A 20,233-nucleotide genomic window follows, 5' to 3' on the forward strand; every position below is an offset into this window, starting at 1 on the left:
CTTTATAATACTTTTGGATCTGGTACAGCTAGGCCATCTTCCTTTGCATTATTTTCATCAATTCTCTTAATATTCTTGAACTTTTGTTTTCCCAGAAGAATTTTATTATTTTTTTCTAGCTCCATGAAATAGTTTTTGATAGTCTGATTGGTATGGCACTGAATAAGTAAATTAATTTAAGTAGAATTTTCATTTTTATTATATTAGCTCAGTCAGCCCATGAGCAATTCATATTTTTCCATTTGTTTATATCTGACTTCATTTGTGTGAAAAAAAATTTGTAATTGTGTTCATATAGTTCCTGAGTTTGCCTTTGCAGATAGATTCTCAAATATTTTATATTGTCTACAATTATTTTTTTTAACACACACAATTTATTTAACCATTTCTCTCACTGGATAGTTAGGTTGATTCCAACTTTCTGCAATAAAAATTATATTTCTGGGGGCAGCTAGGTGGTGCAGTGGATAAAACACTGGCTCTGGATTCAGGAGGACCTGAGTTCAAATCTGGCCTCAGACACTTGACACTCACTAGCTGTGCGACCCTGGGCAAGTCACTTAACCCTCATTGCCCTGCCAAAATTTTTTTAAAAAGAATTTTAAATGAAAAAATGATATTTCTATGACAATTTCTCAATAGTTCTTTCATGTTTGTTTCAATAATGTTTCCAGGTCATATTCTGAACAATGGAATTATTGGGTCGAGGGGTATTTTTAAAAAATTTCTCATATATACTAAGGATTTTGCAAAAATATTCTACTGGTTTATAATTCCACCATCAACCCTGCCATCTTCAATTCAATTCCAAATCCTTTTAGAAAATGTTAAGCTCATTAGCAGAAGTTCTAACTATGTCCTTCCCCTTCTAAGGTCCTCCATTAGCTCTCCCTGTCACTGGGCACCAGAAAACCTCTTCCATCTGGTCTTTATTCCCTGGCATGCAACCTCTACCTAGGAGAGTGTCTACTGCTTTCTTTATGGCTGCCCAATAAATTCCCAGCTGACCCTTGCCTATAGGTCTGGAAATTATTGATAGATTAAGCATACACTTGAGATGTCAATGAATGGTAGGAAGGCTATATGTGTCTACAATTATTTTAAATGGAATTTCCCCCTCTATCTCTTGATGCTGCACTTTGTTGGTCATATATAGAAATGCTGATGATTTGTGTGGGTTTATTTTATATTCTTCAACTTTATGTGCTTCAAGTAAAAAAAAAAACAAAACAAAACAAAACTCCTGCTCTAGAGTTTAGACATAGGGAGGTGGCAGAAATATAGTAGGGGGAAGCTACCCTATATGCTTCATAAGTCTTAACAAAGTTTGAGCAAAACCTGAGAAAGGATGATGAGATACAAGTGCTGCCACCTTTCTCTCAGAAGTTCTTCCTTACAGAAAATCATAGACCTCTTGGGGCACTCTGTATATAGAGGGTATGGTTAGAGCTGTGGTAGTGGGAGAACAGAACTGTCAGTGAGAACAATTCTGTTTGATTATTTAGAGCTAAAACAATTCTTCTTAGCATGGGAAATCCCTTTGTCACTCCCTCACAACTGTCTTCTCTCCAATTTGTTGACTCTCTCCTCCTTCTCATATGCAGTGCTTTTCCTCAGGGTACATATTTACCTCACTTATCCCCTCCTGGCTTAAAGTCTCCAGATCCCTGCATCTGAGCTGTGTGTTTTTGCAGGAAACCAGACCCAGTCCCGCACATTCAACAATGCACAGTCTGACCAGGAAAAGGCACCTGTCCTGTTCCCAGGTAAGAAAGGAAATTGGACAATCTGAGGAAGCCCCTCTCTTTCCTTGGGAATATGGGAAATTAATCTTTATTTCTCCCTGTAGAACACGGACAGCTCCGTCTGTTGAATGGAGGAGGTCCCTGCTCTGGCAGAGTAGAAGTCTACTACAATGGCACCTGGGGGACCATCTGTGATGATTCTTGGGACATGAATGATGCCCACGTGGTGTGCAGGCAGCTGGGCTGTGGAGTGGCCCTCCAGGCCATGGCCTCTGCTCACTTTAGACAAGGATCAGGACCCATCTGGCTGGATGAGTTAAGCTGTTCTGGGAATGAGTCCCACCTGTGGCAGTGCCCTTCCCTCCACTGGGGTCAGCATGACTGCAGGCACAAAGAGGATGCAGGAGTCCTCTGCTCAGGTCTGTGCCACACAAAACCCCCTAACATCCAGAGGGTTGTGGGAGCAGTGAGGAGGTGGGGCTTAGAGACCTGAGGGAGAAGGAGTTTATTCAGATAGGGAAGAGGACTTCCTGTCACAGCCAGAGCCCTACCTAGAGATTAGTTTCAGGGCAAGACCTCTGTGATCTGAAGGATGATTTTCTTTATCTACTACAATTATATAGTTAAGTATCCTCCCTTATAAAGATAGATTTATAGATATGTAGATGATAGATAGATAGAAAGATAGATAGATGATAGATTCATATATATTGTATATACATACATATGTGAGTATATGTATATATGTGTGTATATGTGTATGTTCCTCATATCCTAATTTCCTAGTAGAGAACTATTCATGTAATAGGTATTTAAGAAGTATCAGCTGATTGACTTTACTATTGGTGGATCACAGACACACACTGATTTTGAATATGTGAAATTGAGTAGGGAAATCACAGTAAAAGCATTCCTGCTTTTATCAATGGGAGAGACAAGACAGAAAGAAGTGCTAAAAAATATAGAGGAAATGATTCTGGAAAAGGAAGGTCAGGGATCTATGCTATCTAGAAGAGACTCCCCAACAGAGCCAAAAGAGCTAATACAATTCCCAGTGAGAGATACTCAGAGAATGTGGGAAGATATGTCCTCTCTTGTTTTGCTATACTTTCTTGTCCATTTCCAGAATCCCTGGATCTCAGGCTGGTGAGTGAAGTGCAAGAGTGCACAGGATGGCTGGAGATTTTCTACAATGGAACATGGGGAAGTGTTTGCTCCAACTCCATGGACTCCAATACTATATCAGTGATCTGCAATCACCTGAGTTGTGGGGCCAGTGGACATATTGATACATTTTCTAACTCCCGAGAAAGTTTGCAGGTCCGGTGGATAGACAAAATCAACTGCCAAGGTCAAGAATCTTTGCTCTGGCATTGTCCTTCTCAATCTTGGGATCAGAATTCTTGCCACCAGGGAGAGGAAGCCCATGTCACATGTGCAGGTAACTACCTCTGTCTCTTTTTTTTTTAATTCTCTTTAATGGGATTTTTTTTTCTTTCCAGTGGGTTCAATCTGTGGACAAGATCTAGAGCCAAATTTATTTTCATCCACATAAACAGTGGAATACACCTTGGTTGGTAGGAATTAGATGACAAAGTCTTCAGATTTTTTTTTTATTTTAGTTGACTAAAAACTTGATATGAATAAGTTGTGAGTCAGTCTGTCTCTCTCCCACAATTTCTGCCATCATACCAGGAAATTTCAACATAAATATACCCTCAAACACCAAAACCTCCCAGTTCTTCAGCTTATTCATTTCCAAAGATCTTCATTTATCTTAGAGATATACAAAGATGGTTATATCCTTGATTTTGATATCACCTACAAGTAAGTGTTCCACTTCTATATGAACTCTGAAATTTCTTTATCTGATCATAACTGATGGTCATTCCACCTCTCCCTCTGCCTTGCAACACCCTTCACTCTGTTCTTCATCCTCACCATGACCTCCACTCCTCAGCTCTTTCCAAGGTCATCATTCTTGCACTGGCTAAATTTTCTTTCCTTCCCCATCTTTATTCCTTTGTGAACTGGTTCATCTCTATTCTGTGCTTTTCTATTCAATTTCTTGTCCCCTCATATTATCTCCAAACTCACCCTTCCAAGACTCAGTCCTAGTTTATTACTACCATGCACTGCCTTTGCTCTTACTCAGAGACACCTGAATGAACACCATTCTGACTGGGTGTACCACAGATATATTACATAATCTTAACTGGGCCCTATTCATCTAACCCTATACTCTCTCCTGACCTCCAGTCCTCTATCTGTAACTCCCTACTGGACATCTTGAACTACATATTCTGTAGACATCTTAAATTGAATATGTCCAAAACTGAACCCATTCTATTTCTCCCCAAACCTTCCCATCTATCTAATTTTTCTATAACTATGGAGGGCACAGCCATCCTCCCAGTCACCTAGATCTAAGTGCCATCCTCAACTCTTCTCTCTCATTTGCCCCAGCATATGAAATCAGTTGCCAAGTCCTATTAATACTACTCTTGTAATATCTCTCACCCATACCGCCTTCTTTTTTCTGGCACAGGCCTATTTTGGACTATTGCAAGAGCCTTCTGGTTGGTCACTGTCTCAAGTTTCTCTTCATTTCAGTTCGTCCTCCACTCATCTTCCAAAAGCACATCTGATTAAGTCATCTCTCCACTGCCAAACAACATCTTTAGTGGTTCCATATGATGTCCAGGAGCAAATTGCAAATCATCTCATTGAAAGCCCTTCATATCCTGACCCCGTCCTACCTTTATAGTCTTCTAACACTTTACTTCCCTTAGCATACTCTTTAAACCAGTAACATTAATCTGTGTTGTTCAATGTACAAGACCTTCTATCTTCTGACTATGCATTTTTACCGGTTTTCCCTATGTCTCAATTCTTTCCCTCCTTATCTCTATCTCTTGCCTTCCCTGGCTTCAGTTGTTGTTTGTTGTTGCTATTGTTATTGTTCAGTCATTCCAGTCATGTTCAATTCTTTGTGACTCCATTGGGGGTTTTCTTGGCAAAGACTCTGGACTGTGTTTGTCATTTCCTTCTCTAGCTCATTTTATAGAGGAGGAAACTGAGGGAAAGACAGTGAAGGGATTTACCCAGAGTCATACAACTAGTAAATGTCTGAGGCCAGATTTGAACTCTGGAAGATGAATCTTCCTTCGTCCAGAGCTAGCACTCTAACTACTGCACTACTGAACTGCTTCATTCAGGTCCAGGCTAAAGTCCTACCTTCTAAACTGTAACGATTGGAATGACGCCACCTGCTGGAGATTTACTGTAGAAGAGTTCCGCCCATGAAGCGAATGTCTTTGAGGGCAAGACCAGGAGTCTTTTCTTTGGCATCAGGAAGTGACGTTGGGTAGTGGGAGGAAGAAGGAAGAGACTAGCACTCTGTCTCTGGCTTTTCCTTTGGACTCTGGTGGAGAGTAGAGCTAGAAATGTGCTCTCCTTTTAATAGATAGATGAATGTAGGCCTTTCTCTCTCTTTACCAAATTCTTATTCTCCTTAATAAATGCTTAAAAACGTAACTCTTGCTAAAGCTTATAATTTATTGGCGACCACTCATTAGATATTTTAGACAGACTAGCTAGAATTTTAGCCCTTAACAACACTAAACCCTCTTGTTACTGCCCCCCTACCCATTTAATACCAGTGTTGTCCCTCTATTGATTATCTCCAATTTTTCCTGTACATATCTTGTTTGCTCAAAGCTGTTGTCATGTTGTCTCCCCCAGTAGACTCTGAGCTCCTTGAAAGCTAGGATTTTTTTTTCTTTCCTTTGTGTCATCAGGGCTCAGTACAGTGCCTGGTTCATAGTAACTAGTTAATAATGCTTATTGACTTTTTCACTCAACTTTGCTTTCCACAAGCCCTCAACTGCACATTTAGAGCAGACTGTTGAGCCACCTACTTCACTAAGAAGTTTGAAGAGATCTGACCAATATTCATTTCCCTCACATCTCACAGTCTTCAACATTTCTCAACCATACGGCTGACTTTTCTTCTTTCCCTCCTGTTACAAAAGGAAGGATATTCCTATGCATCCTGATGGCTAATTACTCTCCTTGTAACTTTTCTCCCATGACCACCTCCTTTGTCTGCACCTGCCTTATTGTAGCAGTCAGCCTCATTTCACCTCATCATTCTTCAGTCTTTCCTTGGGTACTTTAATTTGCTTCCTCATAGAGTCTCTCTCTCTCTCTCTCTCTCTCTCTCTCTTTTGGTGAGGCAATTGGGGTTAAGTGACTTGCCCAGGGTCACACAGCCAGTAAGTATTGTGTCTGAGGCCAGATTTGAACTCAGGTCCTCCTGACTCCAGGGCCAGTGCTCTATCCACTGCACCACCTAGCTGCCCCTCTATTTCTCTTTAATTACACTCTGAACTTCCTAAAGGCAGCCACATTTTTGTATATTAAGTTGATAGCTCATGCTATGAATACTATAAATCACTGAATATGATAAAGACGAAGATGGTACAAATAGCAGAACCTAGTGGCCCAATGTTATTTTAGGATTATCATTAACCCAGACTTTCCCCAATGTCTTCTCTCTTCAGGAAGGAAGAATATTGACTGCCCAACCTCCAGTCCCTGCACAGGTATCTAAGCCTCTTCCTCTCTATACTTTGGGCTTGTAGAAATTCCTCACTACCAAGCTGGGAGTATAATGGGGATCCTGCTTCCTTTACAGACAAGGACAAACTCCAACTCAGGGGAGGAGAGACACGATGCTCTGGACGAGTGGAGATCTGGCACAGTGGCACCTGGGGGACAATATGTGATGACTTATGGGACCTAGCAGATGCTAATGTGGTTTGTCAGCAACTGGGCTGTGGCTCTGCTCTGGTTGCCCTGGGAGGGGCTGCTTTTGGGTCTGGAAATGGGACCATCTGGCTGGATGATGTACACTGCACAGGGATAGAGTCCTCCCTGTGGGACTGCCCTGCAAAGCCCTGGGGGCAGAATGACTGTAAGCATGAGGAGGATGCTGGAGTAAAGTGCTCAGGTGAGTGTGAAGGACATAAGATGGGGCTGGAAGCTCTGAGAGTAGATACTGAACTGGAGGACATGGGGCTACAGTTTGCATCTAAATGGAGCTTTCTCATGTTTCTCTTATGGTTCTAGGGGATGCTGTAACTTGATCCTGGAGTCATATAATTTAGAATGGAAAGTAAAATTAATGAATTCCAATATCTTTGCTGTACAGAGGAGGAAATAGAAGTCCAGTGGGATTATATGACTGCCACAAGTTCATACAGACTAGTAAATGTAACTTGCTGGGAAATTTTTGAACGCAGGTTCTGTGACTCCCAAACCCAGAATATCTCTTCTGTCATCCAGCTTTCTCCCCAAGCTTCTGCTGGGGAGGGCATGTAGTAGATTTGGGATCCTTCCTGAGCTGCTGCAATAGAGTATCTTGGGCAGATATTCAAGTGACAGAGGACTCAGGGAGAATTCAGAGCCAATATGCTAGGTTAGTCTCCGCTTATACCTCCAATGGTTGTTTTTGTCTTCCAATGAAAAGGATAGGATGACATTCAAGTTGAATTTTCATTCAATCATATCTCACTCTGCTTGACTCTATAGACTATGTTCATGAAGTGGCAAAGATACTGGAGTGATTTGTCATTTCCTCTTCTGGTGTCATTTTACAAATGAGGAACTGAGACAAATAGGGGTTAAGTGACTTGCCCAGGGTCACACAGATAGTGTCTGAGCCTACTTTTGAACTCAGATCTTCCTGAACTTCTATGGCCATTTCTCTATCCATTGCACCACTTACCTGCACCCTTTGCTGTCTATCAAAAAAGTACAATGTTCAGCCACCCTCATCCTCACCTCTACCCCATATAAGAGGAGCAAGCAACCAATTAATCAACAAGAATTTATGAATAAGTGCTTACAATGTACGAGGCACTGTACTAAGCCCTGGTGATACAAAGAAAGGCAAAAACACCCCCTGCTTCAAGTGATTTACAATATGATGGAGGAAACAACATATAAATAACTGGATACATAAAAATTCATGCAGAGTATAATGAAGGTAACCTAGAAAAGAAAGTTTAAGCATATGGAATGTCTCAGGAAATCTTCCTTTAGAAGGAAATATTGGAGGGGCAGCTAGGTGGCTCAGTGGATAGAGCACCGGCCCTGGAGCCAGGAGTACCTGAGTTCACATCCAGCCTCAGACACTTAACACTTACTAGCTGTGTGACCCTGGGCAAGTCACTTAACCCCAATTGCCTCACAAAAAAAAAAAAGAAGAAAGAAATATTGGAGTGGAGTCTTGAAGGAAGCTGAGCATGTCAAGAGGTGGAAGTAAGAAGGGTAAGCATTTCATTTAAGGAGGCACAAAAAGTCAATATTCAAGTACAGAGATGGAGTATCATGGTGGGGGCACAGGAAATGGTCCTGTATGGCCAAGCAGTTGAGTGTATGGAGAGGGGTAGTATACAAGAGTTGTAGAAAGGTTCAATAAGACCAAGTTGTAAAGAGTTTAGATGCCCAACAGAGAAGTTATATTGGATTCTGGAGGTAACAGGGAATGAGGAGATTGTATTGAACATGGGTATGATGTGGGCTGCTAGTTGGCACAGGCCTGGAGTCAGAAAGACTCATCTTCCTGAGTTCAAATCTATCCTCAGACACTTGCTAGTTGTGTGACCCTAAGCAAGTCACTTAACCCTATTTGTCTCAGTTCTTCATCTGCAAAAGGAGCTAGATAAGGAAGTGATAAACCACTCCAGTATCTCTGCCAAGAAAATCCCAAATGCTGTCACAAAGAGTTTGACAAGATTGAAAAATTATTCAACAATAAAAAATCATGTGTTCGGGGCAGCTAGATGGCGCAGTGGATAGAGCACCGGCCCTGGAGTCAGGAGTACCTGAGTTCGGATCTGGCCTCAGACACTTAACACTTACTAGCTGTGTGACCCTGGGCAAGTCACTTAACCCCTATTGCCTCACTAAAAAAAAAAAAAATCATGTGTTCAAAAGTACTCTTTAGAATCATCACTTTGGATGCTGAATTAAAGATAGATTTGCATGTGGAGAACCAATCAGAAGACTTTATTTGTAGTCCTGTAAATGGGGGACCTGAACTAGAGTGATGGTTGTGTTAGTGGAAAGAACAGAACATGTGGAGATGGCAATGACAAGATTTTCCAACTAATTGGATCTGTGGGGAGAGAGACAGTGAATGTTTAGGGCCAGCACCAAGACTGAGTCTGAGTGATTGGGAGGGTGGTAGTGTGTGTATTCAAGAGTAATAAAGAAGTTTGGAAGTAGGAAGATTGTGAGGAGGAGAAAGAGTAGGGACAAAGAGTATTATTTTGGATACATAAAGATGTCTATGGGACTGCAGGAAGGTCATATGGGACATCCACTCCCTATGGAAATCTTTCATGTGTGAGAAAATTAACTCTGTCAGGTCAAAGAATCTGCTGAGAGATTGTGAGCTAAATATTGGGGTCAGGTATAGGGGGGCAGATCTGTAGAACTTTCTTAGAGAAAATGTGGCCCTCCCACAATTTCCTATTTTGGCATCTGGATTTGGTATTTGACTTTAGCCCAGGTCCTCTGACTCCAATCCATGTGGTCTCTAAGTCTCCTTTTCTTAATCCTGAGCTGGATGAAGGAGATCTAGGAGATCCCCTTCTTAAGATGTTTAGATGGAGCATTATGGGAGGATGTTCACATAATAGGGGGCCTAGAGCAGAATCCAGAAGCAATGCTGCACGTGATCTCTCTCCATTCTTCAGATTATTTTTTCTTATTTTCTTGCAGTTGAGAAAACCATATTGTCATCGACTACAAAAGGTACAATGTTCTGCCACTTCCTCACTCCTCTTCAACCAACTCTGGGTTATCTGACAGCAGAAATCTTCCCAGGCCCAAGGTTGAGCCTGTGGGATTCTTTCATCTATGAAAAGATCTATTATAACAGAATCCTGAGAATCTGCTGAGAAACTTGTAGACTGGGGGTTGAGGTGGGCTTTGGAAGGTACACAGAATGTTCTTCAAGGATATATCACCCACTGCCAATTTTCAGTATGGAGATCTATAACTCAGTTCCCATAAGGAAGGATGGTTCCTTCACTATCCTTTCTTGGGGTTCCAGGTCTATCCCAGTCCCCTCTACAGTTGGGAGGTGGGTATTCCCCAGTTGGAGGAATTTCAGGTTGAAGGTGAGCCTCAGATTTACCTCTTCTCTTTATACTAACCTCAATGAACTGTCATGGGGAAAGCTTGACAACTTCTTTCATAACCCAGAGCCTTATGATTCTTCTTCTCCAAAGGACCAATCACTAAGACAGTTCCTGTCTCTTTGAACTTGGGCTTGTTCTCCCTGCCTGGGATCCTCTGCCTCACTTTAGGGGCCCTTCTCTTCCTGGTCCTCATCCTCCTAGGGATACAGATGCACAGAGGGAGAGTCCAGCAACAAGGTGGGCAACCCATGGGGAACTGAATCTCATGGGAAAGGGTGTATGTGAGTGAAGGGAAGCAATGACAAGGATAGGGATTTTGGACAAGGCCAAATAAAGTACTTCAGAACTGGAAATGATCCACATATACTTCTCTGGTATTTAAGCCCCAGATGGCTCCAATTGTCATTGATCCAGGAAAGGCTAAGCTGTTACCCTATTGCTTGTGCTAGGTATGAAATTCTAAGTCATACCTTATGGAGCTGAGCAGAACAGGTGTCCATAGTAGAACTATTAAGTGGCCTGAACCTGAATAGAAAGTAGATTGAGGGGCAGCTAGGTGGTGTAGTGGATAAAGCACCTGCCCTGGATTCAGGAGTACCTGAGTTCAAATCCGGCCTCAGACACTTGACACTTAATAGCTATGTGACTCTGGGCAAGTCACTTAACCCTCATTGCCTGGCAAAAAAAAAAAAAAAAAAAAAAAAAAAAATATATATATATATATATATATATATATATATATATATATATATTGATTGACTAGGGCTTCTGAAACAAAGATGTGTCAGGTAAAGGTCTGAGGCCCATATTTTCTGATTCACAACCATTTGTCCCAGCTTTGTCCAGATACGGAGATTCTCTATATGAAGCCGTGTACCAAGAGATTGATTACCACCTGACAGGGGGCAAGGAGGACCTTCTGAGTATCCCAGGTATGTGTATCTGGTGTCCATCCTCCTCCCTTGGACACTCTATTTCTTTGGTCAGTCAGTATCAGAATCTATGGCATTGGCATCTTCAGAAATCTCTACCTATACCTGCCTGTTGTGGCTCCCCCCAACCCAACATTTAGTTTCTATCTCCCATTGTCTATATGGGCAGGTAGGTCCAACAGCCCAACTCTGAACTCTGAGCTTTATCTCTGGAGGGAAAATGCTCAGAACTCTGTGTCCTTTTCTTCTAATGTTCTTTTGTCAGTCTGGGTCCCACTGATTATAGTGCCTACAAGTTCAGGACAGGACCCTCATAATTTCAGGTCTGAAAATTCAGTGGTTTCATTTCTCTAAGAGAATAGAAAACTAAATAGTATTGATTAACAGCATTAAACAATTCCCTCCAAATCCAGAGCTTTCTTGGTAAGAACAGAAGTGGAAGGGGGCAGCTAGTTGGCACAGTGGATAAAGCACCAACCCTGGATTTGGGAGGACCTGAGTTCAAATCCAGCCTCAGATACTTGACACTAGCTGTGTGACCCTGGGCAACTCACTTAACCCTCATTGCCACCAACCCCCCCTCAAAAAAAAAAAAAAAAGAACAGAAGTGGAGCAAAAAGGCTTGAATGTCCCTAAAAGATAATGATATGAAGTTATGGGTGAAACCCCCTTAGGAAAAGCCCTTAGGACTTTTTCATCCACATGAATTGTACTGATCTTTATGAGCAGAGCCACCTCTCTCCCTAGCCAGTCATGGCTAATAACAATCTTTCCATTTTCCACACTTTTTCCCTACTATGCATGAAGAACAGCACCCTTTTGTTGAGACAACATCATCTATGGCATTTTTACTAAGGTCTTATCAATCAGGTTCTTCACCAATCAAATACTGAGGCTTCTGGTAAGGTGACATAAGCATTTCTTTCACTTTTGAGATGTCCCTTGGTCTCACCCAGAGCACTTCAAAGAGTGACATTTTTTTATCCTTGTCACCAAAGACTAGGAATACTCCTGTTTAAGGTCAGCCTCTCTTGTGTCAGAACACATTATCACCAAAGAAACATGAATTGACTTATGACAGTGTTGAAAGTTCTGGTCTAAGGGATTTCCTCCTTGCAACTGGGCCCAGAGATAAACAGTGAAGTCATAGAAATTAAGAGAAGACAATTCTGAAGCTAAAATGAGTGAAGGGAAAAATAACACTCAGGAACTGAAATCATTATCCTATATTGTAACGATTGGAATAACGCCACCTGCTGGATACTTACTGTAGAAGAGTTCTGCCCATGAAGCGAAGGTCTTTGAGGGCAAGACCAGGAGTCTTTTCTTTGGCGGGGAGGAAGTGACGCGGACTAGTGGGAGGAGGAAGGAAGAGACTGGCGCTGACTCTGGGTCTCTTTTCCTCTGGACTCTGGTGGAGAAGGGAGCTAGAAATGTGCTCTCCCTTTAATAGATAGAAATCTAGGCCTTTTTCTCTCTCTTTACCAAATTCTTATTCTCCTTAATAAATGCTTAGAAGTCTAACTCTTGCTAAAGCTTATAATTTATTGGCGACCACTCATTAGATATTTTAGACAGTTTAGCTAGAATTTTAACCCTTAACAATATTGTCCCCTTTCCCACCTTCACCCCTTGGGGATTTTTAGTGTAATGTCAGGTCTCTCACCAATACAATATGTGGCCTTATTCTTCAGCTGAATTCAGTTTCAAACGCCTCCCTTATATCTTTAAAGAGAATAAAATTATGTATTTCTTTTCACAAGCACAAGGATGTTGCCTCACTTACAGAAAAAAATGTGTTGAAAACAAAATTATCCTCTCTCCCTCAGATATCTCAAATTGGCCTGATGATACCCTAGGGGATGGGTATGATGATGCTGGAGAATTATCTGGGCCTGAAATTCCCCCTGTCATCCAGATAAATGATGGGAGTACTCTGGGGCCTATCAATGCATGGAATGAGTACAGGGAATCACTTAAAGGTGAGTGGTGCCCAATAGACTTATTGACCTGACAAGGGAGATTTCTAGCTATGAGTGAGGATGACAGGATAGCAGTACTTATGCATATACACATTTGCATAGATAACCACAAATGTGCATATATACAGATGTATCTATTAAAATGTATGTGTACACACACATGCACATACATATATGTGCTTATATACAGTTAAGTGTATGGATGTGTCTCTATATATGTAAATATTTGCATATACATACATAAATACATAAGGCAAAAAATTGTCAGTACATCGAGGTTCTCAGTATTGGCATTTTTAAGAGATATACTTGGGGGGCAGCTAGATGGCGCAATGGTTAAAGCACCAGCCCTGGATTCAGGAGTACCTGAGTTCAAATCCAGCCTCAGACACTTGACACTTACTAGCTGTGTGACCTTGGGCAAGTCACTTAACCCCCATTGCCTGCAAAAAAAAATTTTTTTTGAAAAAAAAAAAAGAAAGAAACCTGGAACAATTATACCTACTGTGATGTTATGTTACTAAGCAACTAAATGAGCAGGCTCTGAGGTTCTGAAGCTGCCTCCTCCAGCTTCCCATTCCCTATGACTCTAACACAGCCTCAACGTAAAGAGATGCCTTTCCATAGCCCTCTCTCAGCCCTTGCTATTCCTGTTTCCTTCCCTGTCAATGGTGCATTTAGACTGAGAAAAGACTCTTCACCCAAGTCTTGAAAGTGGTATTCTTTTCACTCCCCTGAATCAACACAAAGGCTCCTTGCTTTTCTTTAGACACATCTACAAATTCACCTCTACTGGTTCTAGGTCAGACTCCTAAGTTCTCTGGGAAATCCCCTAATTCCAGGATGGGAGAAGATGACCTGCCCGTGTCCTCTGAGGACCTGGGGTATGATGAAGCTGAGATTGGTGTCCCTCAGATGTCGCTTTAAGACCAGCAGCTACAAGCAGCCTCTTAATAAAAGTTTACTGAACTGAGTTGAAGTGGAATAGGTTTCCTGTGATACCTGAAATCGTTTTACAACTCACCTGCCTTTGAAAACTGTATCCCAAGATGATACTGTCGAGGGTTTCCTCTCCACCACTTCAAATGAGGTCAACACCTCTCCATTATCCTGAACTGGTCCACTGGGGTGAGATTTTTGCCTCTAGCAAAAATGCTCCTTTTTAAGGGTCTTTAATTCTGAAATTTCCCTCTTTTATCCTCCTTCTTTCCCTATGGACTCACTCCTCAACCTTCCTTTGCCCATAGTTTCTCCTCTAATCCCTTCATCTCTACCTTTTCTTCCAGTCCTTTACCCATAGTGTGACTTCATTTGCCTTGCTGCCCTTCATTAATCAAATGGTCAGTCTTCTCCACTGGTCAGAAAACTTCTTTTTTAAGTAAAGCTGCTTTATGAAGAGTCCAGGCATGTTCTCTGGATTACAGAGAACACACCTCTCCAGAGAAGCACCTGCCCTGTTGAATTACCAGATGGTGTGAGCTAGTCCTCTCCCCTCTCCTCCAGACATGGAGATCTCATGTTCACTCTCAGCTGCACAGAAGACTTTGAATCCAGGCCCTCCATTCTTTTCAATCCCTTCTGTTATCTTCCATAAGAGGTTCCCTGGATTCAGAGATTGGTCCATGGCCCAGTTTGCATCACAATTCAGGTCTTTGCTTCAACATTATACCCCTGATCTAGTTTGTCATGACCTAAATTGAAAATATTTTTAGAAAGTTAACAGCTATAGGGAGCAGCTAGGTGGTAGTGCAGTAGATTAAAGCACTGGCCCTTTATTCAGGAGAACTTGAGTTCAAATCCAGCTCAGACACTTGACATTTACTAGCTGTGTGACCCTGGGTAAGTCACTTAACCCTCATTGCCCCACAAAAAAAAAGTTAACTGGTATAACCTAAATTGAAAATATTGCTAGGACATTCATTTATCTCATAGCCCCTCCTTTTCTCTGCCCCTTTCAACCCCTATCCTACCAACTGCCCTCCAACTTCCTCATTGTATTTTATTCATTGCTTTGTGAGATATAGTTCATTCATATTTATTATTCTTTCAATCAGCACATCTAAACCACCTACTCTGTGCTCATAGACACAATTCCTTCTCTTTCAATGATACACAAGAATGCACATTATAATGTATGATCAGTCATTAGAATCTGGTTTTGTCATTGGTAAAATAGATTAATGAGACTAAATTAAAATCAAAAATAGAATTAAGGACCAATGAAGTAATATATTTGAATCACTTTATAACCATAAAGCTTTAAGAAATGTAAATAATTTTTATTACTAGGCAATCTTAAGTGGGAGTGGGCCCCAGGGCTACTGCTCTTCCCTGTTCTATGTTGGAAAAATGTTAAAGAGTAGGTTGTTTCAAAGTCTACATTAGCCAAATACTAAATCACGTACTGAGTTAGGAAATGAGAGGTGAGAAATGTCAGCAGATAATGGAGATTCTACTGACAAGAAATCAGAATTCTGTAAATGGGAAGGTTCATACCCCTCTGCCTAAAGTATAGAGAAAGGGAATGAAAATACATTCATTTGCTGATATTCCAAGTCAGCACAGACAGATAACAACCCCAGAACTGGAGTAGCTGGTAAATCCTCTTTTCTTTTCTGATAAGGGCTCCAGCTGCTAAGGTATAGAGCAGAAAAGCTCACCCTTCCATGATCTCTGAGCTGTCTGTGATAACCTCCAGCAGTTACACAGCTGCAAATCAGACACATAATTGGTAAGTGTAGATTTAATCACAAACACCATCAAACCAATTATCACCATATAAACATCCTCCTGCTGACCCTTTCCTGGCTAAGCAAAATCAGAGCACCTGCCAGGAAACTGTGTTTGCATCTTATACCCTGAGGAGTCAACATGAAAGGTTTTTCTACTTGCCCATTAGAGAGAAAATCTGTCTCTGGTACTGGGGTTGGGGGCTGAAACTTTGTATTTTTTGGATTTATGTTGTCAACCTCTTGTGCGGTACTCTTCTTAATACATTCAATACAATTAACTTTGGTACCAGATCATCCTGAGGCTTTGTGCCTGGGTTTAAATCATGTCTCTATCATATAGAAGCTGTGTGATCATGTTTACATCACTTAACCTCTCTGAATCTGTTTCCTCATTTATGTAATGGGATTAATAATATGATGAGATTAATAAACATTAATGATAATAAATAATAATGAAAGCAGCTAGGTGGCATGGTAGATAGAACACTGGGCCTAGAGTCAGGAGGGCCTGAATTAAAATCTGGCCTGAGCTTTTTACTAGCTGTGGGAACCCAGCCAAGTCACTTAATCTGCCTCAATTTCCTCAACTGTAAAATGGGGTTCTTTTTTTTGCAGGGCAATGAATGTTAAGTCATTTGCCCAGGGTCAGACAGCTAGTAAGTATCAAGTGTCTGAGGCCGGATTTGAATCCAGGACTGGTGCTTGATCCATTGTGCCACCTAGCTGCCCCCGCTGGGGTTCCTAATAATACCAAACTCAAAGGGTCATTTCGATGGCCAACTGAGATAATGTTCATAAAGTGCTTAGCATAGTACCTGGCATACTGTATATAGTTAATAAATATTTGTTCCCTTCCTTCCCTTTCTCCTCCTTTAACAACATGAGTCAAGAAGCTTGATATAATCTACTAACCTTGAGTTTATCTATCTCCCTTTCTCACTTTAGTACTTGGCTCATAGTCTTTTTCTCCCTTAACCTTTCTCTCATGGTTGAGATCTTCAATGTATATGTTGTTATCTCCTCAAATATCCCAAATTCCTTATTGTGCTGTAAGAAATGATGAGCAGGTGGATTTCAGAGAAACCTGGAAGGACTTACATGAACTGATGGTGAGTGAGATGAGCAGAACCAGGAGAACATTGTACACAGTATCAACAACATTTTGTTTTGATCAACTGTGACAGACTTAACTCTTCTCAACAATATATTGGTCCAAGATAGTTCCAAAGGACTCATGATGGAAAATGCCCTCTAAATCCAGAAAAAAAGAACTGTGGAATCTAGGTGCAGATTGAATCATACTATTTCTACTTTTTGTTTTTCTTTTTTGAGGGTTTTTCCCTTTTGTTCTGATTCTTCTTTCACAGCATGACTAATGCAGAAATGTGTTTAATGTGATTGTATATACATAACCTATATCAGATTGCTTGTTGTCTTGGGAAGCGGGAGGGATGGAAGGGATGAAGAAAAATCTGGAACTAGAAATCTTATAAAAACAAATGTTGAAAACTATCTCTACATGTAACTAGAAAATAATAAAATACTTTTGTGATTAAAAAAAAATCCTTAGTCATCACGCTTCCCAATTTCTATAATCACTTTTTTTTAACTCTGATGGTTATACATTGGATAACATTACCCTTAACTGTACCACCATCATAATTTTTTTAAAAATGATCTTTAAATTAAAAAAATATTTATTATGAACTTAATATTAAACATCAGTTCAAATCTCTCCTTCCTAATCCAAACTCTGCTGAAAATAATCTAAGGTCTTGTCATGTAAAACAATTTCAGTAACTTCACCTTTTTTCTGGCTATAGAAAACTGAAAATCTGTTACTTGTTCTGATAATAAATTTAGTCTTTTAAAAGTAGAGGAAGTTAGGAAAGCAATGGTTATATTAGGCCCTATTTTGGCTGATAAGAAAGAACACACTGACAACACCAAAATATGAGGATTCTGGGCAAAAATTGGTGCTTCATCTTAGACTTTGAGGTAGAGTAATATAGGTAGTAAATTAGTCAGTCCATGTCACTCACTTTACATACATTCATTAAGCACTTGCTATGTGCCAGACTCTGAAATAAGTTCTCAGAATAAAAAGAAGGGCAAAAAACCATGTTCATTCCACTGTATCCTGGTAAACTTCTTGGTGTTAGAAGGACAAATTATACATTATAGACAGTTGTACTTGGAGACAAGCAACAGTGTGTCATACTAGTCTACCTAATGGAAGTCTACTCCAAATTGAATGTGCTCTTTGGGTCTATATCCATCCCCTAACCTATTTGGAAGACCTAACAGTAAGCAAAGCACTCAAATAGTGCAAAGGAAAAGAATCAAATGGAATCATAAGAAAAGCAACAAGAAGAAGAGATTTCCCTCAAAAATTGTGGGCTCTTTCCCACAAAATACACAGCACTAGTTCAAAGAATGGATACCAATAGAGAACAGATGTGGAGGGTAAAATGTAGCTAGGGAGAACATGTGACAGCAATGCAAACATGGAAGCGAGCATCTATGAACAAGTGTAGCCAGGGCACACATATGTTCAGGTAATTCCTTCCTCTGATGTTAGAAGGCTACTGCTCTTGTTCAGGAATATCTGTGCACTTCTCTTTCTGGGCCCACTCTCTTTTGGTGTTTCAGTTTCTCCCTGAAAGCTGTTTTGATTGCACACAGTTTTCATCAGACAATGCTCAGCTGTGCTCTTTGCCTGAGACCAAGCCACCAGCTACGTTCTGCTAGACCCTCTCACTCATGCACTGTTCTACCAGATATGGCTCAGTGGGATACCTGGCCTCAAACTTCTGACTGCTAATATCCTCAGAGTGAAGCAGCGGCTGACATAATCTTTCATCTTAAAATCCATCCCAGGGTTCTTCTGCAACTCTTTTGGAAAAAGTAGAAAACCTTTGCTTGGCACCAGCAAAAAACAACAACAAAAAAAACCTCCCTTATTATGTCTCTTTGGAGTTTGGGAAACTAGTGAGTCATCTCCTCAGCATCACAGGAGATTCTATAGCAGAAGTAGCAAGCTCTTTAGAATAAAGAGAATTATCTTCCCAGTTAGATAATGGCTTCAATTTATTTTCTTTGGATTCCTCTTACCAAGCTAATGACTTGGGTTTTTCTATCAGAGACACCACCTTGATCAATGGTGAACATTTCACATCCCCTCCAATTTTCAGTCTCTGAAGGTTAGACTATAAGCAAGGTAATGATGAATACCTCAGAACCTACCAAATAGCTCTGGGGTTCAGGGTTCTGCAGGTTTTAAAATCTAAGCATTTTCCCTCTCTCCATAGGGATAACTGGATGCAAAAGACCACATTGACCAATTTAGATAAAAATCCACATAAAGAGCAGGATGGATACTAGATATCTTATGTATTTGTGTGTGTGTGTGTGTGTGTGTGTGTGTGTGTGTGAGAGAGAGAGAGAGAGAGAGAGAGAGAGAGAGAGAGAGAGAGAGAGAGAGAGAGAGAGAGCAGTACAACTGTGGGGCAATGGGGGATGAATTCATAAAGTTTCATAGAACACTCTTCAGTAAGAAGAAAGAGCATGGTAATGACAGCATCAGAAGAACCTGGAAGCCCCACAATGATAGCATCAGTAATGGCTTTTCCATGCCAGTGTCCTGCTTATGAATGCTCCTTAAATAGAGGTCCTCATAAATATCTGCTCTGGCTCCACATATCATGTGTGATATGTGTGCATGGCCACACTTGTGCATATGTGGGAGATTGTGACCCAGGTTTGGAGGGAAATGTTCTTTGCTACTTTTATTACTATTCATTATTCATTAAATGTTTTTTTTTAATTTGAATTGGTCACATCCCTTGGTTGATTGGAGAAAAAGTAATCACATCCATGAGGGCTTATTAGCTATTATTTTGAATACCTTAATCCTTTGGTAGTTAATTTGAAGCCATATCAGTGAGAAGGTGTTCCAGGTACTATATATCTACTGATATAGTAGTTACATAAGAGATCTTTGAAGTGTCTTTCACTTACAAAATTCTGTAATTCTTCAAAGCTTATACACCTGACAGGTTCAAATAGCTGTTCTTATGTGGTTCTAATCACAGCAAATTATAAAAGTCTTAACATCCTGCTTACTTTGTCACAGCTGTTTGTCAGTTATGAAGTGACTTGGATATCTGTGTTGAGATCAGCCAAATGTTTAAGAATTCTGTACCTTGCTGGTAATCTTGGTAATGATCTAGGAAACAAGACTAGCTGTGGCCAATGTGGAGTGATGGTGGGAGGGAAGGGTGGTATAAAAGCAGGAAAGAGGTATTTGCTTTATTTTGTTTTGTTATTGATAATAGTGGGGAGCTGTTTGTTTTTTATTCTGTTTGTGTTCTCTGCTGAAGAGAGTACTTTATGGATAGCAAAGGACAGAAAGGACTCATTGGAAAATACCATGATGTTATGAAAGTTTGAAGAGATAAGGAAAAGAAGAAAGCAGAGGATGGTATGGACAGATAGTGCCGTGGAAGGGAAATAGTAGAAGACAGAAAGGCATGGTGTGATATGGTGCATGGGGTCACGAAGAGACAGAAATGACTAAACAACAACAACAAAGGAAAAGACAGAACAAAAATGGATTAGAGGGAG

At 40.6% G+C, this 20,233-nt stretch overlaps 1 protein-coding gene across 1 annotated transcript in view; it reads left to right on the forward strand.

Annotated features, from left to right (window-relative positions):
• Positions 1-20,233, forward strand: part of LOC122754953 (antigen WC1.1-like) — a 117,181-nt gene that overhangs the window by 61,259 nt on the left and 35,689 nt on the right. Inside the window, 4 exon segments of the mRNA XM_044003379.1 lie at positions 1,695-1,766; positions 1,850-2,164; positions 2,872-3,186; positions 6,445-6,759. Coding sequence (XP_043859314.1) covers positions 1,695-1,766; positions 1,850-2,164; positions 2,872-3,186; positions 6,445-6,759 — 1,017 coding nt within the window.

The sequence above is a fragment of the Dromiciops gliroides genome, chromosome 4, assembly GCF_019393635.1.
Source record: "Dromiciops gliroides isolate mDroGli1 chromosome 4, mDroGli1.pri, whole genome shotgun sequence".
Taxonomy (NCBI): domain Eukaryota; kingdom Metazoa; phylum Chordata; class Mammalia; order Microbiotheria; family Microbiotheriidae; genus Dromiciops; species Dromiciops gliroides.